We start from the raw sequence: 26,091 nt of genomic DNA, 5'->3' as shown, positions 1-26,091 counted from the left end.
AATGAAGGACCAACAACCAATGAACCCAGTATAATATAATGAATAATAGCATTTTATCATATTACAGTCATCATATTATATATGTTACTTTATGTATTATTATGGTACATTATATAGTTGTGTATCACATATTTATTATATATTTATAGACTTATATTATTATAATATATTATGTGTAATATTACTAATATGTTGAGGCATTATGTTGTATAATATACAATATAAATGGATGCTAAAGTTCCCTCTATGAGATTTTGTAAATTTTTGATCTTTCATTTATGAAGTAAGTTTTTTTACACTGTCTCTACCAGTTTCTAAATAAATTTATAAGACTAAATCACTTTTGCCTTTCTGGCATGACTGTGCACTTAAAGAGACCTAGTGGGGTTTAGTTCAAGTAGCTTTGGTGTTTTGCTTTGTTTATTTTTTTTCAGTTTCTATAATGGTAATTGCTTTTTACCAGTGATAAGTTAGAAATGATATTTCAAAGTGATAAGAAGAATTCAAATTTCCCAAAGAACTTGAGCAATGTTTCCCATTGGTCTAAAATAGTAAATAATAATATCATAAAATCTTAGAATTGGAAATGACATCAAAGACCATCTAATCCAGTCAGGATCTGAATGAGAACTCCCCAAACATCAATCAGCCTCCACCTGAAAGCATCTAATAAGTACAAACTCCCTCAGAAGCAAGGTAGTTCATTCCAATTTTGCGGAAGCCTAAAGGTTAAGATTTTTCCTTTCTTGGATTTTTCCTTACTTTCTTTACTCACTACAACTTCCACCCATTGATTATATATGGATAATTTTTTTTTTGGTGGGGTGAAAGATGAATGAACTGTGATTTCATCTGTATAGGGTACTCTAAATGTAGACACTTATTCCACTAATTATAATTGTAACTCTTCAGTTACTTATCATTTTTCAAAGCTCTATTATTTTCTTTTTTTTTAACTTTTTTTGGGGGGGTGAGGAAATGAGGGTTAAGTGACTTGCCCAAGGTCACACAACCAGTAAGTGTCAAGTGTCTCAGACCAAATTTGAACTCAGGTCCTCCTGAATCCAAGGCCGATGCTTTATCTACTGCACCACCTAGCTGCCCCCAAAGTCATATTATTTTCCAAAGATTATGGCGGCTTGGGACACTGAGAGGTTAAAAGTCCATGGTCATAAAGATGGGAAGTGTCCTCTATTATATCACAATTTCTTCTGTGTAATGTATAAAATAATAGATTCCCCAACATTGTTGGTTTATATTCTTCTACACTCTTTCTTATAGTTCTTTTTCATTTTCTACCTTGACACAAAGCAAAAGGATTTTTAAAAATTGAAGGAGGGAATGGATCTACAAAATATTTAATTTGTATTGCAGTCTATCCATAGTATTAGATTGAAAGCCCAATATAGCATCACTCAAAACTTTTCTAATCTTATCACATATTACCACCATTCCCAAACTCTACATTTTAGCTGAAGTAGCCTCTTTCAAAATTCCATATATAACATTCCATCTTCCAGCTCTGAGCCTTTGTAAAGGTGGTGCCTCGTGCTTTGAACATATTAAGACCTCTTAGAATTCCTAATTTCTTTTGAAATTCAAAGTGTGATGAAACTTGTTCTCCTTTACTCTTTCCCAACAATGGTGGGCCAATCCTCTTCAGATCCCCCACCAACCACAATGCTCACAAGGAAGACAACTCAATGGATCTTTGACTCTCTGGTACACCCTTAGGACTTCTGTTTATTTCCATCGTCCCTGTAGCTGAACACTAATATATTTTGTCTCCCCCCATTATATATTTAGTGTATACTTACTTGAATGGGGACTGACCGTTAGGGACCTTTAATCATGAATAATACACTACTGCCTGATATGAATCTTCATGGGGCTTTGGGGTTCCTGATTATGGAAATATATGGTACTGTGACATATAGGGATTCTACCCCTATTAAAAGCCGGTGAAGGAGTCCTTTAAATAGATTGCTTACTGTGTGATGATGAAAAGCCTTTTGATTGGCGGCCGAGCTGAAACTCAGTTTTTTATACTGAAGCAGAAAAATGAAAGTTCTCTTTCTTTCTTTTTTGAGAAAGTAATCATATATGGTTTTAAGCCTCTGAATAGAGTTAGTAGGTGCTGTCACTGGCTGCCTTATCTAATCACTTATTTAACCGTGTGGTAGTGAATGTGGGATAACCCTAGTTTCTTTGGTCTCTTTTAGGGTTTCTTTCTGGATAGTATTAGAGATAAAAGAGACTAGCTCACAACTGTAGGTTTCTAAAGTTATGAAGAACAAAAAGAGTTCTACAATCTAGAATCTATAACAGAGTGTGCTGGTATCCACAGCAGCTGAGCCAGCTCTGAAAATTAACATGTTTGACTCAATCCAACAGTAAATCTCTCTGATAGCCCAAAGACTATCTTTCAAGCAAGAGACACACTGTTCAATTGGGTATGCTGGACTCAGAAATGGACTTGGTAGAAGGAATTTTTGTGCCAGCAACTTTAAGTTTGAGCCCATGCTCTTCAGTGATAAAATTAGTAATTGAACATGGGCTTCTGACTTCAGGAGCTTTTTTTTAATCTTTCTATATCTTCTCAGTAAATTTTGTAGCCATTGTTCAGTCATGACCAACTTTTTGTGAACCCATTTGGTGTTTTCTTGGCGAAGATACTGAAAGATACTGGAATGGTTTGCCATTTCCCTCTCCAGTTTATTTTACAGATGAGGAACTGAGGCAAGCAGGGCTAAGTGACTTGCCCACGGTCACAAAACTAGTTAGTGTCTGAGGTCAGATTTGAATTCAGGAAGACGAGTCTTCCTACTTCCAGGACTGGCACTCTGTCCACTGTGCCATCTAGCTACCCTACAGGCCCCACTTCTCATAGCTTAAAGAATGCCTAGTCTGTGAATGCAAATAACGATTCATCGTGAAGAGAATGCTAATGATGACTTCTTACCTTTTACCTAAAAAGTACAGTTTTCATGCTTCCAGTTTTAACACCTCCTCTTGGGCAAGTTAGGCACATATTTTTGCCTATTAAAAGAAATCATTTGCTGCACAAGTATGCACAGTGGTACACCTAACTTATCCTACAAGACAATAGACTTGCTGATGTCTTCTTGCTGAGCTTGGGGGGAAAAAAGGCTTACTATGAGTCAATTGGATTTTTTTCTGTTCTGGATTAAGAATCATATAATATAAAAATGAACCAGCTGGGCAAAAGAGACAAAGGTAATATGGACATTAAACTCAAATTCCATTTGCATTTGAGCTTTAAGTATGATCAGTAATGTCTGTTCTATCTTCCTTGTTTTCTAAATGTTTCTAAAAATGTGATTTAGATAAGTATGAATTTTTTTTTAAAAGCATAAGTGGATTTCTAAACATGAAAAAATTGAAAAAAATGCTAAAAAAATCAAAGAAAAAAGAAACTAAATTCCAATTTCATTACCATAAAAAAGAAATTCAAAGCAACTCAGATGTCTATAGATTTGATTCTACATACTTACACTTTGATCATTTCAATTTAAACCCCCAAAGAACCTAAGTGCTTTGAAGCAACCGATAAACATGATGAGTGAAAATGGAAGTGGAGACAATATCCTCTCCTTATCTTTGACTCCAGGCCACCTCTTAACTCAAAAATCTAGATCACCATCTGAGGATTGGCTGAAAGCCAGGAAGTTCAGACTGTATATCTCTAAGTAAAGAAGTACCATTTCTCTCTGATAAGTAATCAAAACCCGTATCTAAAAAAGATTTAGAAAACTATTTATTTTTCTCTTGTCTCTCAACTTTTTTTCTCCTTTATAGTTTTGCATCTGTCTCTGTCTCTTGGTCTCTGTCTCTACTCCATTTGAATCTGTGCATCACATGACAAACAAATAAATGGGACACCATCACTATGGTTACTTTAGGACACCACATGATTATCTGTCTCTTCGTATCAATTCCTTCCAGCCTTAGTTATAAAAAGCACTGAATGTCTTTATCTCTTCCAGATGCTCTTGCCAATTAAGAGTTTATTAGGAGAGGGAAGCTAGGTGCTGCTGTGGATAAAGCATCAGCTCTGGATTCAGGGGGACCTGAGTTCAAATCCACCTCAGACAGTTGACACTAGCTGTGTGGCCCTGGGCAAGTCACCTAACCCTCATCACCCCACCAAAAATGAATGAAGGAATGAAAAAATGAAGGAATGAATAAATTAATAAATTTTTTAAAAGTTTACTATGCCCCAAACATTATGCTAACTAGTGGGATTACAAATACAGGCAGAAAGCGAGTCAGTCCTGGCCGACAAGGAACATTCATTCTAATGGGAGAAGAAAAAGCTTAAAAAAAATTTATAGGCATATGTGGGTGAGTGGGGGAGCCTTGATATAGAGTCTGGGATGTAGACCAGAGAAGCATAAAGACAAGACTAGGTCTAGTACCTTCCTTATATGGAATTTCTTACCTAGAGCCAACCAATAAGTTTTAAAGGACATAGGGGTGGAAGATACTTCCAATGTGTGCACTCTAGGACTGGAGTGAGGTTCCAGGATGAAGACGTTTTGAGGGCATGGTGGAAGAAATCTTGAGTGCTCCCCAAAACGAGGTGCTAGGTTCACAGAATAACTGTTGAACCAGCAAAAACCATATAGTCAATCTACTCTATCATCTTTATTATTTTTAAATGAGGAAACTGAGGCTCAGAGAGAGTAAGTTCTGATCCAATATCACATAGCAATGAAGTAGTAGATATGGAATTTGAATTTACATCCTGAGTTCTGTGTTCTTTCCATTGAAAGTGTGATTTAGGGTGGCACAGTGGATAAAGCACCAGCCCTGGATTCAGGAGTACCTGAGTTCAAATTTGTCCTCAGACACTTGACACTTACTAGCTGTGTGACCCTGGGCAAGTCACTTAACCCCCATTGCCCTGCAAAAAACAAAAACAAAAACAACAAAAAAAAAAGAAAAAGAAAGTGTGATTTAGAGAATCAGTGTGCTTGTGAAGTATTAAAAAAAAAAAAGAAGCCTGTGTTTTGGCTAAAATACCCTTCATTAGGTAAGTGACCTTTGAGAATTCCCTCTCAAAGCTTCCTTTTCTTAGATTTTTGCCTCAGATAAAATGTTATAAGAGCCATAGAGTCACAGATTGAGACATCTTAAAGGACTTTGAGTACAAACACCCTCATTTTACAAATAAGGAATTTAAGGCTTAGAGAAATTAAGTGTCTTGACCACTAACACACAACTATGTCTGAGGCTGGATTCAGATCTTCCTGAATGCACCTGATACTTAGCTGCCTACTTTTGTATCTCTGCATTAATACAATCAGCTCTAGCATTCATGCAGCTTCAGAACTGTCTCTTTCTCAGACCATAAAAATTCAGAATAAAATGTGAGGGGGCACACTAGATCAACTGGTTTGACCTCCCAGTTCTTCTAGGCTCTAAAACCTTACCACTGATTTTTACTGTGGGCGGAGCCAAGATTGCGGAGGAAAGGCAGTGAACTCCCAAACTCATGACACAATCGCTCCAAAAAACATCCAAATAAGGTCATAGGAAAATGCCAGGAGCAGCAAAACTCACAGAAGAATGTGCTGAAATCATCTTCTAACCAAGAGCGGCTTGGAAGGTCAGAAGGAGGGAGCTGCTGTGCTGATACAGGAATCGGGCCCAACCCCACAGTCACCCTGACACAGATCCAGTCTCAGGAAGTCCTTACCAGAGAAGGAGACCCCCAGAGCCTCTGAATCAGCTGAAGCACCAGCTCAGGGGCACCCTCAGAGGAAGATGTCAACATCAGGGCCCCTATATCTAAAGCTTCCAAGAAAAATACGAATTGGTCTCAGGCCATAGAGGTGCTCAAAAAGGACTTTGAAGATAAAGTTAGAGAGGTAGAGGAAAAAATGGAAAGAGAAATGAGGGGGATGCAGGAAAGACATGAGAAAAAAGTCAACAGCTTGAAAAGTCAAATGGAAAAGGAGGTACAAAAGCTCTCTGATGAAGATAATTGCCTAAGAATTAGGATTGAACAAATGGAAAGCCAGTGACTTTATGAGAAACCAAGACACAATAAAGCAAATCCAAATGAATAAAAAATATCTTCTGGGAAAAACTGCTCACCTGGAAAATAGGTCCAGGAGAGATAATTTGAAAATTATTGGTCTACCTGAAAACCATGATCAAAGAAAGAGCTTAGACACCATCTTCCAAGATATTCTCAGGGAAAATTGCCCTGAAATTCTAGAAGAAGAAGCTAAAATAGAAATTGAAAAAATCCACCAATCACCTCCAGAAAGAGATCCCAAAAGAAAACTCCTAGGAATATTATAGCCAAATTCCAGAGCTCTCAGGTCAAGGAGAAAATATTGCAAGCTGCCAAAAAGAAAGAATTCAAGTACTGTGGAGCCCCAGTCAGGATAGCACAAGATCTAGCAGCTTCTACATTAAAGGACCGGAGGGCATGGAATATGATATTCCAAAGGGCAAAGGAAATGGGATTACAACCAAGAATCACCTACCCAGCAAAACTCAGCAATATCTTTCAGCGGAAAAAATGAGACTTTAATGAAAAAGAAGACTTTCAGATATTTGTGATGAAAAGACCTGAACTGAATGGCAAATTTGACTTTCAAATACAAGACCCTAGAGAACCATAAAAAAAAATTGAATCTGGGGAACATACCTGGGGTCATACAGTGGGCGACTGTCTTGTGTCTGAGGCCAGGTTTTGGCTGGGATTCCCCCTGGGTCCAGGGGTGATGATTTGTCCACTGTGTCACTTACCTAGACGATAACATCTTTAGGGTTAAATTGAGGGGTGAAAGGAATTCATTGGGGGAGGGGGAAGGGCAGAAGCATCCTACATGAAAGTAACAGGAAAAGTCTTATGGAGTTGGGGAAGAGATGGGAGAGGAGCAGGGCAGTAAATGAATTCTACACTCATCAGAAAAGGCTCAAAGATCTTAAACTCATCAGAGCTGCCTCAGTGAGGGACTAATAGACACACCCAGCTGGGTGGAGTAATCTATTTAATCTGGGCAGTAAATGAGCCTCGCACTCATCAAAATTAGCTCAAAGACCTCAATCTCATTAGAATTGGCTGAAGGAGGGAATAATGTACACACTCAATTGGGTGGAGTAATCTCTCTAACCCTTCAGGAAAATAGGAGCGGAAGGGGATAAAGAAAGATGGGCAAAAGAAGGAAGGGCAGAGTGGGGGAGGGGACAGACAGAAGCAAATCCCTTTTGAAGAGTGATAGGATGAAAGAAGATGGATAATAGAATAAATATCATGGGGAAGGGAACAGGATAGAAGGGAAACAGTTAACAATAGTAATCATGAAAAAGAGAAAAGGGGGAAAAATTGTACAAAAAATATTTATAGCAACTCTTGGTGGAGGCTAAGAATTGAGAATCAAGGGAATGTCCATCAATTGAGGGATGATGGAAAAAGCTGTGTTATATGATTGTAGTGGAATGGACTTGTGCTACAGGAAATGACAAACAGGATGATCCCAGAAAAACCTGGAAAGACTAATGAACATCAATGTATAGTGAAGTGAGCAGAGCTGGGAGGACATTGTGCATAGTGACAGCAGTATTGTTCAATGAGCAATTGTGAATGATTTAACTACTCTCAGCAGTGCAATGATCCAAGACAATCCCAAGGAACTAATGAGGAAGCTTAATATTCACCCCTATAGAAAGAACTGATTAAAAAGAACACTTGTGGATTGCACATATATAACCTGATTGTGATCTTGTGGAGGGGGGAGGGAGGGAGAAAAATTTGGAACTCTAAATCTTATGAAAATGAATGTTGAAAACTACCCTTATATGTAAATGGAAAATAAAATAAATGTTTGTTAAAACCTCACCACTTTTGACCTTGCTGGATCACTAAAGACCTTTGATTTCCTGGACTCAAACCACTCCCTGATCTCATGTTCAAAACTTTAAGGATTCTTTAAGCTTCTCTGGAGTACCTAGATTTCTGATCATGAGATATTACAAGTGGAATTATTGTGTTCCTAGTCCTGACCCAACTGATTACTGCTATCTTAATACTACCCATTCCCAAGCATGATGAAATTGAGATATAGTAAGCAAATCCTCTCTTAAACTTTCCTCCTATCTTGGAGAATTCTAAAACTATCTACACTAAAACAGTTACTTCTTGTTATGCTGTAATAACAATGATCCTAATAAAACCTAAAGACATCTTGTTTGTGTTCAATTCAACTGTGCTAGGGGACAGAGAGGCTATGATTGTAAGACATAGTCCCTACCTCAAAGATCTTTAAATCTAGTAGGATTTGGAAAAGAATAATACATAGGAACACATAAATATAATATAAAAAAGAAATTCCCTCAGAAATCTATGAGCTTGCTTATTATTCTCTTTAAATATTTCTGTTATACAACTAGTCTATGTTTTTAATGGGATTTAGTGGACCAAAAGTCCCACCATCCAAAGATCATAAATTGCAAATAGGTAGAAGGGTTAGTTATGAACCCCAAAATCTCCTCTTGGAGGACTGGCCTTAATTAGACCGAGAAGAGATCATTGAATTTAGGAATCTGAATGTCAGTGAGCATCTTTGAAGGGAAAGTTCCACTAGAATAGTCAGTGAACAAATATTTATTAAGTACCTACTATAAATCAAGCACTCGAATAAGTGCTAAAGATACGAAGAAAGGGAAAAAGAAAGAGACTGCTTTGAGTAGCTCATTAAGGATGAGTCAAAAAATTGGGAGTTAGAAGCCATATAAGAAAGGTCTTTAGCAAGTGAATCTTGAAGCACTAGAATAGATAGCATTCTTTCTAGAAACTTGGCCTTGAAATGCAAAAGGCTGATATAAAGTTTGAAGAAGAGTCTGAGTCATATGGCTTCCTCAGGAAAGAGAAAATAAGAATATTTATGGACAAAAAAAGGTGGTAGACAGAGAGCTGTCCTCACAGCCAGAAAGAGCTGGGTTCAAGGTTCACTTTGGACACATAATGGTGATATGTTCCTGGGTAACTCATCTGCTTTTCTAATTCATGTAGGCAACTTTCTAGGCCTTTAAGTTTCAGAGAAGGTAGTGACCTGCATGCATAGAAAAAAATTTCCTTATCTGGGAGTTTCCTACATAAGTTAAATGACAGATCTAATCCCTAGACACAGAAAGACTAGAGATGCAAAAAACTAAGGGAATAAATGATGAACCAAGGTTCCAAAAGAGATGAGAAACATGGGGATCTAGGACAAAAGGACCAAAGCAATTAACACTGGAAGTGGGGGAGGTGGAGAGGATGTGTTTTAAATTGGTAAACAAGTCAGTTCCTGGAAGAAATATAAATACATACATATATATATATATATATATATATATGCAATACATATAACTAAACTAACTCTAACTCTATCTCTAACTCTTTAAATATATCTATATATACTTTTTTACTTTTAGAAAAAATCAAAGTTACCTTTTTAAGTGAGGGGGGCAGGGTTACAGTTGGAATTAAGAAGAGAGTGGAAGGTTTGGAAGAACTGATAAATCCTTTGATGAGTTACAGTGAGAGCCCAATTCAGGGTAGCTAGCATCAATTTGTGGTCAAACCAATCAGCATGAATATGTTACTTTAGAATTGTTACTTTACCAAACAGATATGGGAAAAGATTCAAATTTTTAATGTTTCCTTTTGGATTACTGTTTTCTACAATGGAAATATTTGCCCATACATTTATAGAAACCTAAAGATATATGAGACTTGATAATACAGATCCCTTGAAAAGTGCTATGAAGGCTTATTATGGCAATTTGGGATGAAAGAGTTATGGTGATTTTAATAATATAATATAATTAATTAGAATAATTCCTGGATGAATTATCACAAAAAGAAGGGTCTGCTTTAAGCGTAATTGTCAAATAAGCAACAGTTTTCCACACACTGAATTATCCTCATTATCTTTTTTCCCCACAAAGCATTTATTGATTTCCCCCTCTTGAGAATATTCTTCCTTTCTTCGAATACACATAACAATTGACAAATTATTTTGTACTACTCTTAATGTTATATTATAATTACACTACTTTGGTTCCATTATTTGTGGTTTTCTCTCCACTACTAGATTATAAGCATCTTGAAAGCAGGAAATTTCTTTTACATGCCATTGTAGTGGTCAATCCATTCTGGTATCTGAAAAAGTACTGTATCACAGCAAGGATTCAATAAAGATTAGATGAATGAACAAATGAAATGATGCTATCATAAGCATATTTGTATGTCCTTTAAAATACACAGCTACAAACAGTGCTGTTGTGATATCATATTTATATCATACTTACTGGTCCATGGCATGTCAAGATGCCATCTTCCATCTTCTCACATTGGGGGTCACATTCCACACAGATGGAACCATTCTCAAACTCTCGAAATTCACTGAATAAAAAAAAAAGAGGAAAAAACCACATCAGTCACAGTAGGAGTGAGCAAAGCAGCTATCCATATGATGTATATAGTAATATCTTCTAAAAGTCCTATTGCAAGGGTAAATAATAGAGCTGTTTCTGTATATGCTAAAAACTTTGGAAACATTTTTTTTTTCCTGCACATGAAAAAATACCTTCTCCATTAGGGGGAGAATACAAATGTTGTGCAGATGGCCCTCCATATTCTCCACTGGAAAGAACACTTGGTTTACATTGGGGAAAGCTTCTTTTGCATGTAATATGATTCAATTCAGCCTCTAGTACAAAAGTAAAGATTTCATTGACATGGAAAAACCATTTTTATCATTTTGGCTAATGATAATGATTCTAGGTAACAACGAGTTTAAAAAATCATTAAAAAAAATCACTCGGGGCTAAAGCTCAATATATTTTAACACCTGAGATGGCTATTGCACTATTATATTTTTTCTGTTGCTAAGTTACATGAATGCTTCTGATCCTTCAAATCTCAATATTCTTCGATTTATTTCTGATGTCTTCAAAAAGAGGCTTCCCTCAGTTTTAAAATATCTGCCAGTGGAAGACATGATGAGGAAAAAATCTAAATATGATAGATTTTATGTTCTTAGATTGCTGAGTTGGTATCACTACTAGTAATGCTATTATTACTGGGGTGGGGGTGGGGGCTAAAAGGCAGCATGTTGTAGAGAACACTGCAATGGATCTGGAGTCAGGAAAACCTGTGTTCAAATACTACCTCTGATACTTACTGTGTGATCCTAAGTTATTTAACTTTTATCTGCTTCAGTTTCCCCATCTATAAAATCAGTAATAATAAGAATATCTTTTCCCCCCAGATATACAGTAAGAATAAAATGACATGATAACTATAAAGTGGTTTGCAAACCTTAAAATGCTATATAAATCTATCATCACCACCACCACCATCATCATCAGAGTTGGCCTCTAAGTCAAGAAGAATTGGCTGGGTTCAAGTTCTGCCTTTGATATATACTGGTTGTGTGATGGTAGTTAATTAAATAATCTCTCAGAACCCCAGGGGATGCTTTTTGAGGGGGCAGTTGCTTATGCATATTCCTAGAGGGAATTCCTTCTTGTGGTGATTTTTTTTAAAGGACTGATATGATTTAGTTATATTTTCCCATTTAGATCAATTTGAATCAAAGCACTTTCATGTTTAAATATTAAAGATATTTTTAACGGAAGACCTTTCAACATTTTAATTATAACATCTGAAAATTAGTGTTCCACCTCCTCCTAAATTGCAGGTATTGGGACTTTATCATTATCATGTAAATTTCATCTATCAACTTATACTATTTATGGTATATGTGCAAAGACAGCCTAAGATCAATGTCATTGTGTGACAGGGCATGGTGGAGGGTATAAAATCAAATACGAGTATATATAAGGCTGGCAAGAAGCAAACCTCCCCAGGGTGACTTTTCTTCCAATGTACTATAGTCCACACTCACCCAGAAATCATTGAACACTCAACACCTGGAAGCCAAAAAAATCAACATTCCATTCTCCTATTCATAAAGTGCTCTTTGTTCTCCCACCAGCATGATAAAGTACAAATTTGGTTGTGTGAGGAAGGGTTCCCCCAGTTTAAAGATTCCAGGGCCTCAAAGTAACAATCCAAAGGAGAGAACAAAGGAAGAAACCATCCTTCGCACTCTACCTACAAGCTTGGAAATGTGATTAAAAGGATAATTCACGTTCTACTTCTAATAACAATGATGCCCAAACTGGGTACAAAAAAGGACATCTGGTAACTCTGGAATAATTACATCTGCCACACAGCTGCCAAAATGATATTCCTAAAACTCAGGTCCAATCCTGCTGTGGAAGCTTCAGAGTTCCCTATTGCCTCTATGTTAAAATATGAATTCAGCTGTTTGGCATTTAAAGCCCTTCACAATCTGGATCCAGCTTCTCTCTCCGGGTTTATTAACATTACTCACATTAATACTCTCCCTCACACACATTTCATTCTAGCCCAGGCATTCTTAACTATTTTTGTGCCATAAACCCCTTTGGCAGACTGGAGAAGCCTATGAAGCCTATCTCAAAATGTCACTCAGTACCTCCCTTCACAATTGAAGAGAATGATAAATTTCAGTTAGAAATGAGTGGAAATGAAGATGCAGCTGGGCGGTACAACAGATAGAAGGATGACTCTAGTATCAGGATGACTGAGTTCAAATCTAGACGCGAACACTTACTAGTTGTGAGTATCTCTTTGGCTAATATCACCTATATCCCTAAGTTTTGAGAATGAAATGATATAATATAATATTTGTAAAGTGCTTTGCAAACCTTAATATTCCAAATGTTATTTGTGTTGTTGTCATTGTTATTATTATTATTATTATTATTATAAATATATCATTTTCCCCATCCAAATTCATTGGCCTCCTAAAATGTATCCATAGGCTCCTTGAAGGGCTCCACACTCCAGGTTAGGACACCCTGTTCTAAAATATTTGCTACTCTCTTCATTTCATTTCCATCTCCCAATTTTGTTCCTTTTCATACATTATTCTCCACACCTGGAATATTTTTTCATCCTCACAACTTCTTCATTCAAACTCTATCTTCCTCAAGTTTTATCTCAAATAATATTTCCTTTAAAAGGCTTCTCCCTGATTCCTCCACTATAATGCACCACTAACAAATTTTATTCATTTTGTACATAAGTGTATTTACTTATCTGCCAATATGTTGTAGTTCTCTACCCCAGTAGAATACTTGCTTCTTGAATACAAGGACTATATACATTTTTGTATTTGTGTTCCTAGAAACTAGCTTAGTACTAGCATATAGTAGGTGTTCCATAAATACTTATTAAATTAAATTGATCTTTTTCAAAATATGCCCTCAGATTCCCAGGAAATTCACTTGTCTAGAATAATTTATTTCCTGATAACATTTCCTGAAAACCAAGGTTTCAGTCTGATAAAATCTAGACCACTGATATAATTTGGTTTTCAAAACCCCTCCTCTCCCAGTAAAAGATAAGGTTTCTTTTTCTTTCATTATCCAAAAATGGCCAATGCTAATCTCTCTCTTGACCTTTTGTCTTGAATCTCCAACTATTTTTTGAGTATTCCCTTCAATGATGCAGATAATAACTCCACAATGCCTACACATTTGCTATCACTCTCTTTATTGTTCTTGTATAAATTAACCACAGGGATACACCCAGCATGCAGTGGCCTTCCTCTTTTTCTATTGGAATTGCAATGATGACAATGGGTTATGTTTAAATTAGTTCTTGCTCTTACCACATATTCAGGTCATTTTCTTTTTATAGGCTCATCGATTTAGTGCTAGAAAAGAACTAAGAGAACATTCACTCTATTTCCTTCATTTGCAGATGAGGTAACAGAGGTACACAACTAGTAGGTACCTGAGGCAAGATTTGCATCCAAGTGTTTCTTATTCCAAACCCTATCCACTGTGCCTTGATAACCCCTTACTTTCTTCTGATAAATTCCTTCATTACATAATTTATCACATTAAAAACTCTTCATAATAATTATACAAAGAACAATCAAAGAAGAAGATAATTTAGGAGAAAATGCATCATGTGTTGCAGTATTTGGTCTCAGAATATTTTTGAATATTGGGAATCTTGTTTACATATTTTAAGATTTATTTTTCATCTTATCCTTATTTGTTAGAGTAAGTTTTGCTTTCTTTCCAAGATATTAGCATAACCACATTAGAGTGATCTGCAGGTTTATACCCTTCAACTGTTGTATGCTCAACTACAAAAGTTCTATGAGACTTGTACAAACAAAAGAGGTCCAGTGTGTTATAATTTGTTAGGCTTATAGGAAGATCGGGGACATGGAACATTAAATTCAGGCAGAACAAATCTAACTTTTGAAAATCCTTACAGTTAACCATATGAGAACATCTGATTTGGGAACAAAAACAACAACAAAAAGCCTCATCATTTCTAATGAGGGACAACCATGAGGCATGAAAAGACATAATATGATAAACTGATTTTATGAGTCTATGAAATGCCATGCAACAAGGTACAGAGATGATTTTATTGTTTTTAATGAGATGACTGTAGTTCCTGAGGGAAAAATAGAAATTAATTTAAAATGTAGGGACTAGAATGTGTCCTTGTAGCATGTTGCTGTAATCCTAGTAGCAGAACATTTCCAAGAGAGATTCGCACTGGAACTCTCTAAAACATGATTGTGGTCTATTTACAAGGCAGATTATCAATCAAGAACCCTGAAACAATGGTCATCCCAAACAGAAAACCCTGGAGACATGCTGCACTGATTGACATAGAGGAACAACATGGTATTATAGATTCCTGGGCTTGGATTTAGAAAAAGAAAACAAACAAACCTGGATCAGAATCCAGCCCCTGACACTACTAGTTCAGTCCTGGGTGAATTACTTAACCTCTTAATGCACCTAGGTGGCACAATGGATCTAGTGTAGGAGTGGCAGTCTAGAAGAGTGAGTTAAAATCGGGACTCAGAAATTTACTAGCTGTGTGATGCTTGCAAATCATTTAACCTCTGTTTGGCGAATTTCCACAATGTAAAATGGGGAAAATAATAGCACTTGCCTCTCAGGGTTGTTATAAGGCTTAAATGAGTTAATATTTGGGTTTTGTTGTTGTTGTTGTTTATTTGGGTTTTGTTTTTGTTTGTTTGGTTTTTTTGGGGGGAGGCAATTGGGGTTAAGTAACTTGTCCAGGGTCACACAACTAGTAAATGTTAAGTGTCTGAGGCTGGATTTGAACTCAGGTTCTCCTGGCTCCAGGGCCAGTGCTCTATCCACTGTGCCACCTAACTGCCCCCATGAGTGAATATTTGTAAAAAAAAAAATTCCCTTAATACAGTGTCTGACATATAGTAAATACTTAATAAATACTCATTCTCTGCCCCCCTCATCTTTGACCCTTAGTTTTGTCATCTATAAAATGATAATATTAATACTTCATGTTTAACCTAACAGACTGGGTTATCATGAAATTAACATCAGCCAATAATGTATATCAAACACTTTATAAACCTTAAAGCAATATGGAAATATCAATTACCATTATTATGGATCTAACCCAAAGTTACAGTTGGATATATTTTTTCACTGTGTAGTTAGAAACAATAGAAGAAAGTTCAACATGGACCTAAGTCTGGAATGCAGAATCTAAGAGCTGGGAAAAGGAGAAAGACCAGAGACAACCTGTTGTTTCAAGTAATATGGCAGATATATATATATATGAATTAACCAAAACCTCCATTTAAATTGTCATCATTCAATAAGACCTACTGCTACTTACAAGATTGTTTTAGAATGCATGTTCTAGCTCAGAGCTGTCAGATTCATACAGTACTAGACACATAGATTCCCAACTTTCCCAAGTGCAGCAGGAATCAGATTAAAATGTAACTGGGAAACATTTAACAAAATAAGTAACAACTACAATAAAACACAGATAATTTTAATTTGAGTGGTTTTTGAAGTTAATGGGTGGCCAATAGGGATCCATTTCTATTTGTGTTTGACAACACGATTCTAGGTGTTTTGTTTGGATTACTGAAAAATATTATTTCAAATGTGCCTTCTTTTTCCCTTCTAAAAATATCTCATATGTTTCTATAAAGTATTTTCCCCCTCAAGGACAGGCTGTTACATATCTGATGTTCACTGGGAACCTTGACTAATACACACATCCTGAAAATTTATCAGATTACTATTGTCTAAAAAAGCCAAGGCATTGGAACTACCTGAAAACCTATGGGGCCAAAGATAGTGAGCAGGATTTCTTACCCATCATAAAGATTACAGGACTCAATGCACGTCCGTCCCCTGCTGAAACGTTTACACGATAAGCATTGGTCCGGTCCTGGCCCCCAGCAGCCATCACTTGAACACAGAAGATTACATACCATTCCTTCTGCAGCTGCAAAACACAAGAGAACATGGGGGAGGAAGGAGGAATAACGATTAATCCTGAATCCACATGTCCACATACATAACTGCAATTTCCACTATTTTGAATTTTCAAACATAAAGTCAAATGAGACACTATCTACATATCAAACTCTTTTGAAACATATAAAAGCCTAGAGAAATTCATTATTGTCATTTATTAATATTATTATGCATATCTATTCAACGTTATTATTCTTTAAAATAGTTCATTCACTTCAGAGGAAGCAGAGACAGCCACTACAAATCAGAGTGTTACCTAATGGCACACTTCCATATGAATGAACTACATTCTTCTCTGAGGCAGGGCCATTAATTTTTGTTTCTCCATTTAAGATCAAAGTCCAGAGTAGTCTACAGTCCATCAACCTTCATCTTCTTAAAGATTATATATTATAATGATAGTTATAAAGTAAAAGAATCCCATGGTCGGTGCCGTCAGGAGGGTGACTTTGAGAAGACTTCTAGTCCACTCTTTCAAGATCATGTCTTTTAGTATTTTTAGTCATTTGCAGTAGTGTTCTACTCTTAGTGACACCATTTGGGGTTTTCTTGGTGAAGATACTGGAGTTGTTTGTCATTTCCTTTGCCAGCTCATTTTAACAGATGAGGAACTGAGGAAAACAAGATTAAGTGATTTGCCCAGGGTCACATAGCTAGTAAGTGTCTGAAGTGAGAATCAAATTTAGGAAGATGAGTCTTTCTGACTCCAGGCCTGGCACTCTACCCACTGTGCCACCTAGCTTCCCCAATCATGTCAATTATCCAAAATAAAAATCTATCTCATTTCTAAAGATTCTTTGAAAAAATTGTGCAGTCATTGAATATAATGTTAGTTGCTTAAGGGCAGGTGACTTTCCTTGTGCCCTTGTATCTCTCATATCTAATATAGTGCTTAAGGTGACATAGATGCTTTATTAATGTTTGTCAAATTAAATTCAATTGTATAAATTTAATGTTTAATATTATATCCATACATATAAATCTGCATTATTCAGCAACATCAGTAGTTTCAGAAATAAGGGACAACAACTTTAATGGTATATTTTCAAGCTGCACAGTCTTGCCAAGTTCTACAATTTGAAGTCCCTTTCTATAAGGATTTTTTTTCTATTAAAGTACAAAGACTATAGACAGGGAAACTCAATCATTGACAATTTATGGTGATTGACTCCATATCCCTCCCAAAATTATAACTATAGTAAGTGATATCAAAGTCTGCTGATAGGAAAATGGAGAGAACATTGGCTGTCTTAGTGAGGCGAGAAGATAAACTGCAAGGATATTTCAGAGTGGGGGAGAGAAGGAAGAAAGAATAGATAGACACAGGAGACAGATGAAAGGGAAATCTAAACTACTTTGTATAGACATAAATCTCAAGGAGAAAAAAACAGTTTGTCAGCCAACATATATTAAGCTCTTACTATTTGTCAGTCACTGTGTGAAATTCTATGGATACAAAGAAGGAGAAAATAGTCCCTTTCCTAAAGAAAATATATTCTAATGGGAGTGGTGAGAGAAGGGGAAAACATTTAAATAGCTTGGTTAATATAAGATGAGAGTAGATGGAATGTAATTTGAAAGGGGAAGACACCAGTACTTGGGATGACCAGGAAAGAGCTCCTGCAAAAGCTGAACTTGGAGCTCAGACTTGAAAGAAGCCAAGACAACAAAGGAGTAAACAAAAAGGAGCCAGGGAATTCCAGGAAGGGAGGATAACCAATGAAAAGGAACAGAGACTGCAGATAGAGTGTCATGTTTGAAGAAATCCGAGTATTCTAGGACTAGGATTTAGGGATGGGACTATATTCTAAAGATCTTTAAATACCAAAAGATGACTTTATATTTGATTCTGGAGTTCATAAAGAGCCATTGTGGTTTATTGGCTCATGTTTGTGGTGACATTGTCAGATATACACTTTAGAAAAATTATTTTGGCGTTTGATTAGACAATGGACTGGAGTGGGGAGAAACAAGGCAGGGAAATTATTGTAGTAATCCAGACAATAAATTACAAGGTCCTGAATTAATGTTGTGACTGTAAGTGTGGAAAGAAAGAGCCAAATAGAGAAATGTTGTAAAGGTAAAACAAAACAAATCAAAATTATAAGATGTAGCATCTAATTGTAATTATGTAGGGTGAATAAGAAAAAGGAGTTCAGGAGACATTGAGAATTTAGGTTTGGGTAAACTGGAAGGATGTTGTGTCCTTGACAGTGAGAGGAGAGTCAGAATAGGGAAAGTTTTAAGAGGAAAGAAAATGAATTTATTTTGGATATGCTGAGTTTAAGATGGCTGCAGAACATTAAGGTAAAATGATACAATGGGTAATGAGAGAAGTAAACCTGAATCTTAGGAGAGAAATTAGGGCTGGATATATAGAAGTGAGAATCATTTGCATTTAGATGATAACTGATTAGATCATTAAGTGACACAGAAGAGATTGAAAGGAGAAGAGGTCTCAGGGCAGAGCCTTGGGTGGCACCTGCTACCCATAACATGAAAGAATCATCAGAAGATAGTGAGAAAAAGCATAACACTAGGAAGGTGATGAGAAGAGTATAACATCATAAAATCCTAGAGAGGGCCCAACTTCCAGGAGAGGAAGGTGATCAACAGTCAAATTCTACAAAAGGTCAAGTAAAATAAAGATTGAGGAAAGGCCATTGGCAATTAACAGACCATCTGTAGTTTTGGAGAGTTGCAGTTTCTGTTAAATGATAAAGTCAGTAATCAGATCACCGAGGGTTAAGAAGAGCAATATACCAGTGGTTTTTTTTTTATATACCAGTTGATATACCAGTTTTTTGAAGAGGTTTAGTTGAGAAGGAGAAGACAAATATAGAATAATAGCTAGTTGAGGATGGTCAGATCAAGGAACTTTTTTTAAAGGATGAATGAGATGTTGACATGTCTGGAAGTAATAGGGAAGGAACAAGTGGATAGGAAGAGATCAATAATAAGAACGAGTAGGGATGATGGTGGGGATAATTTGCTGGAGAAGTCAGGTGGGATGGGATCAAGGGCATATGTAGAAACATTTGGCTTAGGAAGGAGGAGAGTCATCCCTTTATCTGATGCTAGAGTGAAAGAGATGATAGTGGGAGGAAGTTGTCCTTATGATGCAAGATGAGGAAGAGAAGAATGGGAAGATTTTTGCCTAATGGATTCAATGCTTTTTTCTAAAAAAGTATAAGATGAGACCCTCCTCAGCTAAGAGAGTGGAAAGGGGGTGCGATGAAAGGTTTGATGAAGATGAGAAGGTGTGTAGCACTTATTTTAGTGGGATATCAAATCAATTAGGAAGAAATATAATGGTTGTCTAACTACAGTCAGAGCCTTTTAAAGTATATTTGAAAAGTATTAAGATACTATTACTGCTTTTGTGTCATAGACAAACTGTTCTGTGAAAATATGTTTAGGTGAAAAATATTCATCAAAAGAGGTTGTACATTCCTTGACAATAAATGAAAGATGCTTGTGCAATGAAAACTAGGCTATATAATTTGATTTTTCAGAAGATTTGAGACTTTATACGGCTGGACTAGACATACATAAGGCTGAAATCAGAACTCAGAAAATCTTGACGATTACCTAATCCAAGGTCATCATACTTGAGAATCAGTGGTATGAATTGACTAGCCTACATCATAGAATGGCAGAGCCAAGCCTGGACCAATGTCTTCTAATGACAAGTCCAGAGTTCTTTCTGAGCTGTTAAGGACTATGTGTAGGGAAGAATGTGTCAATTCCCTATGAAAAGACCTGATGCACCAAGTCATCAGAGGGACTCTGAAATTAATGACTAGAAGCAAAGTTAGGATTAGGGGTGAGGAGGATGAAGATGAGGAAGATGGCTTGAAGATAAGACCCCCCCCCAAAAAAAAGAACATATTAGAAGGGGGATGAGAAGATAGGGCTTTTTCTGGGACTAACCACTCAATCTCTTGCTTAAGAAAATAGCTACAGACATCATCTTCCTAAAGAATCAGAATAGATAACTAAGTAGAAAGCACAAAACAACAGGAAAATCCAATGAATTGGTCAGAGATAGAGTAGTTGGTAATTCAGCAACCACATTTCCTTGAGCCTTTTTTAAAAGGCTGCGGGATTGGGGCGACCAATAGGGTTTTGTCTGTGAACTGAGAGAAATTAGGCTAATAAAAACGTTTGCATCCCTCTTCTTCTTTCCTTTTCCTTTGGGGATAAACTAGGTTGTATATTCAACTTGATTCCTCTTCACCTATAAATGGGATTGTTTCTAACAAAGTGTTGGCCCTTATAAATAAACTGTTGGTGTAAAGTACTTTATACCTCTCTGCTATTTAGTCATTAAGTTGAAGTGCAAAATTGGAATAGACAGCAGAGCTAAGGTAAGTTGTTATCCAGGCATTGGCTGAGTGATGCTATTATAAGTAAATAACAGTAAGTTGGGGTTTGGCTATTCTATATTGAAAATGACATTATGAAACAATAGTACTTGGGTTAACTTTATTACAGTATAGTTGTTTAAAGATTTTTCAGGAACATTATGTTCTTCTGCAGTACTTTCCCTGAGAATAAACTAAACACCCTAAGATAGTCCTGGGAAGATGATCTATGATATTCTATATTGTATATGAGAAAGCCCAGACAGGTCTTTTCTATAGAAAATGAATTATAGGCATTTCATCTTCCTTAAATCAAGCTACAAAGAAAAGAAATTCAGAAGCTGATATAGGCCCAATAAGAGTTTGATGGGAAGAGAGGGTCATAAGCTAAGGGTAAAGTATTTCCTTTGATTCATATCTTTCCTCTATAGAGTGGAACATCTCAAAATAGTCTATTTAAGAAGTTCCTTTTGACTTTCTACTGTGTCATAGAGCGAAGATAGATATATTATTTATATGCTTCTTTAGTCATTTATCCATTCATTCACTGAATAGTTTTTCATAGAGATTGTTTCTGAGCCTGGGTTCAAGTTTCCCTTGGAGGTCACAAAAACCCCTCAGGGATTCAGGCAATTCTCTCTTAAAAATATTAATGTCTTCTGATTTTATTTTAAATTTCCTAATGTATCCTCCTCTTCATCTCCTAGAGAATAAGGCCTTATAACAAGGACAAAAAAGGGGAAGGGAAAGGAAAGGTTATATCATTGTAATATACACCCAATAGCATGATTACAATGTCTAAGAGTATGGACAATTTAGTAACTTTTTTTTCACAAAAATCCTATTTTTTTTTTCTAAAATGGTTGAACCAAATCACAGTGTCATTATTCTTTTTGTAATGGTCAAGTAATCTTTCATTATTACAGAACTTTTTCTGTGTCACTTATGCTAAAGAAATTGATATGTAATTACTTCGTTAATTAAACAAAGAAAGAAACCTAAGTTCTACGACATTAAATGAATGCAAGCATTAGAAATTATATAAATTACAAATTATTTAAATTTAAAAAGGCCTCAAAACTAAGTAAGGCTTGCATTCTTTTGTAAAATCACCTTACTGCTCTCAATGGGGCTCTTTATATGGTACTTGCAGTTTGTTTATAAGCTGCAGATGTACAATGAACCCACTCAGAGGTATTTGGAAGTCTTATTCTCTGTAGGCTGAGTTCTTTCTTCTCAGAAAAAGTCAAATAATTAGATGCTTCATTTGTGAAGCAGCCTCTTTGTATATTTTTGCTGTTATGTCATCTGGATTTTGAACTAAGATGACAAGGATATTTTATGATCTAATCATTAAATGAGAAAAGAAATTCACTTCCCTGAACTATGGAGTGTCAGTAAGAATGGCAACTTGATATAGACTGATATTGGTTTCATAAGAGTACTTATTGTTTCCAAGAGGGAAGAGTAGTGTTAGTTTAATCAAATGGGTCATACCTTCAAAGTATCACATTAAAATACTTCTGGTAGGTGAAACTAGACAGAAAAAGGAAAAGAAAAAAATACTAATAATTTGTCTAATATGCACAAAAATCACTAATTTTAATAGCTATTTTGTAAGTGGGTATAGGGTAGTAGTAATAGGGGCAATAAGATGATGTAATGGATAGAGCACTGGGCATAGAGTCATAAAGATTAGATTTCAAATCTGACTTCAAATACTTGCTAGGTGTCTGACCCTGGTCAAGTCACTTAAACTTTGTCTGAAAAAAAAAAAAAAAACAACTGGAGAAGGAAATAGCAAACCATTCCTGTATCTTTGTCAAGAAAAGCCCTTGGACAGAGGGTCAAAAAGAGTCAGACACAGACTGAATAATAATTATGATGACACCACCAACAACCACAACAAAAATAACACGATGCTGCTGCTGCCTTTTCCTGATTTCATCCTGTGCACGTATCTCTAATATTCTTTTTTTTTTTTGTGAGAGGGGTGAAGCAAGTGGGGTTAAGTGACTTGCCCAGGGTCACACAGCTAGTAAGTATCAAGTGTCTGAGGCTGGATTTCAACTCAGGTACTCCTGATTCCAGGGCCGGTGCTCTATCCACTGTGCCACCTAGCTGCCCCTATCTCTAATATTCTTAGAAAGGTGAGAGAAGCCATTACGAATATGAGAAAATGTAGCATGTAGTAGCATGGAACTGCCTATCCAGTTTCACTTGGCAATGGTCAGAGATACGGGCAGGATACCTGTGCCCTCATGTCTTTGATTAATTTTTACCACCGCCTGCTTGACCAATACTTGTTTGAAATACTCTCCTCATCAAGTGAGATGAGGCACACTCATTTATCTGAACCCAGCAGCCCTGCAGAATCTCCTAAAGGTCCATGTTGTAGGGACATTTTTTTTCTTCCATTTGTTCCTTCACATACACAAAGAAACATGGATGAGAGGGAACATTCCATAGCAATAAAGTTGAAGACAGATTATGAAGGTCTCTGAATATGAAAAAAGAACAGTTCCTATTTTAGCCTAGAGACTTTTAGGGACTCATTAAAGCATTTTTCTTGAGTTGGAGAAAAATTATATACAAAGTAACACATACATACACAACATGTATATGTCTATATGTATGTATTTATATAAAATATGTGTATGATACTTTATTTTCATAATTTCCAAATTACAAAGTGATGAAATTTAAAGTTGGTTTATCTTTTCCCCCCCAATAGAAAGCTGAAAGGAAGACTTCTCTATATAGCCTGGAACAAAAGGCCAGGGAAGCCACTTCTTTGAAACTCTTAAGATAAAAGAAGTTGTCGATCAGTATCGAGGCTTCAACAACCTTTGACTTACCAGAGTGATAGTCACATACTGAGGAGGTAAAATGCTATATTCAATGACATAGTGCAAAAGAGCATTATAAAGCTCCCTAAAGAAGCTTTAGCGATGTATTTATTAGACAACCTTTAACTTTCAGTGTGTTTTCTCTGGAGGCTTTGGAATAGATTTCTCTTTATCTCACCTGAACTGTGTCTATCGACTAAATTTTTGGAAAGAGAATAAAGAGAATAAAATGTCTATTCTTCTTACCCTTATAAAAATATGAATATTGCTTTCATTCAAGTGGAGGCAAATTTAAAATAATACATTTAGTTATTACTTTCTCTGAGTTAAGCAATAGTTAAAACAACAAGAGCAATTTATATTTCTAAAAGGATAAAGACTTCAAAGATAAGAGGAATCAATGGATTTACTCCTCTAGACAGCAACAATTTTCTTTTTCCCCATAATTCTATGCAGTTTGTTCTACTGAACAAAGTTCTTATCATTCCTCTCTATACTCATTCCAGCACATGGTGGCATTTTTTTTTTAATGTTAATCCTGACCTCTTTGGTATCTGCCATTTGAATTTCTTTTGCATTCATTGAGGTTGAAGATGTTTTTACCTTATATAGAAGAGGGTATTAGCAGTGGGATAGCCAATAGGAGATGAATTATCTGGTCATGGTCATTCATGAAATATGAAATATTGTAGAATGGGGTGGAAAGGGAAAGGATAGTAGAGTAAGGGTGTTTTTAAAGATCAAAGAATTTTGTTGTTGTTGTTTTGGCAGGGAAATGAGGCTTAAGTGACTTGCCCAGAGTCACACGGCTAGTAAGTATCAAGTGTCTTAGGCTAGATTTGAACTCAGGTCCTCCTGAATCCCGGGCCAGTGCTTTATCCACTGTGCCACCTAGCTGCCCCCATAGAATTTCTTATATCAGTGATAAATAGTGATATGTGTTGAAACTCTACATGTGACATTTTTGTTCAAAAAATAAAGAGTTGATATATTATTACTACTGAAGTAACTAAAAAACTACCAATTGTGATTTTTTTTTTGCGATAAATAAAAGCAGAAGATAGAAGTTAAAGCAAATTATTAGAACATTCAAAGGGGTTTTTTTCTTGTAGAAGAGAATGCAGGAAATATAAGGCATGATTTCATCCTGTACTCAAAAAGAAAACAGAAATAACCTCTCATAAGATACTTGGACATTTCTTGATGAACATAAGCAAAAAGACCACTGTAGTGATTGATAAAGATTATGTACCACCATCCTCAGCAGAGGGTAAAAATGAGACATATAAAGAACTCACTTGGATCTTTCCAATCAAATCAAAGTCCTCATTGATTGCTGGTGTTTTAAATAAAAAAGAAGCATTGAAAATGTCAGAAAATTATCATGGAAACTATTTTTGTGAGGAAGAAATCAAAGAAGCTGAATATTTCTAAATTAATCAGATGTTTTATGTTTGTACATTATGAATCTTTTCCTTAAGAAGGGAGACAGAAGGAATTAACCATGGAAATATGGAACATCACAAAAAAATGAAATGGACAAGTAGGAAATTACCTGATATTAACATGGAAACCTTTTATGATTAAAATATTTGTGTACATAAAGATTAGTAATTTCAGGGCAACTGAGTGGCTTAGTGGACAAAGCACTGGCCCTGCATTCATTTGGACCTGAGTTCAAATTTGGCCTCAGACAGTTTGACACTTACTATCTGTGTGACCCTGGGCAAGTCACAACCATCATTGCCCCCAGGAAAAAAAAAAAAAAGATTAGTAATTAGCTAAAAGAAAACTCGAAATGAATAGTAAATTGGAAGAAAAAATAAATTAGAGAAGGTACTTAGTATAAATAAAATAGCTCCAACTCTGCCTGTTTTTATAATAAGTTTTTAAAACTTTTGACTCTAAAAATGCTAAATAGGGGCAGGTAGGTACCGGCCCTGGCCTCAGGAGGACCTGAGTTCAAATCTGGCATTAGACACTTTATATTTACTAGCTGTGTGACCCTGGGCAAGTCACTTAACTCTCATTGTCCCACCAAAAAAATAAAAATAAAATTTAAATTTAAATAAAAAAATAAAAATGGGAAATAGAAAAGGTAAAAAAAAACCCATTGATTTACTCTAACACCCTTTCTAGAATATTAATAGATGGAAAAAAGTCACCATAACAAGGAGGTGAAAAGACTACAGAAAATTCATCCTCATCTAACAGTCATCTGCTCCTTTTTATTAGACAGACATAGTAACCAAAAACTGTCGATTCATTCAGAGTACTGTTTTGGTTTTTGTTGTGTGTGTGCGTGTGTGTGTGTATGGTGTTCCTTTCCTCACTAAATAGTTAAAAGCAGTGGAAAGCAAAATGTACTCATAAAAATGGTGTGTGATCCAATTGCAATAGATCTTAAGAGCACTTATTATATTTTATATATAAAA

The 26,091-nt window shown here is 35.9% G+C and overlaps 1 protein-coding gene across 3 annotated transcripts in view; it reads right to left on the bottom strand.

Moving 5' to 3' along the window:
- ERBB4 (erb-b2 receptor tyrosine kinase 4) overlaps nucleotides 1-26,091 on the bottom strand; it is a 1,387,693-nt gene that overhangs the window by 347,429 nt on the left and 1,014,173 nt on the right. For all 3 annotated transcript variants that reach the window (XM_043992847.1, XM_043992848.1, XM_043992846.1), the window contains exons 13-14: nucleotides 16,276-16,408; nucleotides 10,336-10,429 (exon numbers count right to left, since the gene is read on the bottom strand). In XM_043992847.1, the coding sequence (XP_043848782.1) occupies nucleotides 10,336-10,429; nucleotides 16,276-16,408 (227 nt within the window). The remainder of the gene's footprint in view (nucleotides 1-10,335; nucleotides 10,430-16,275; nucleotides 16,409-26,091) is intronic.

This window comes from Dromiciops gliroides, chromosome 3 (assembly GCF_019393635.1).
Source record: "Dromiciops gliroides isolate mDroGli1 chromosome 3, mDroGli1.pri, whole genome shotgun sequence".
NCBI classification, from domain to species: Eukaryota; Metazoa; Chordata; class Mammalia; order Microbiotheria; family Microbiotheriidae; genus Dromiciops; species Dromiciops gliroides.
Note: the sequence above shows the minus strand (reverse complement) of the source record. Positions and strands in the feature narration are given on the sequence as shown.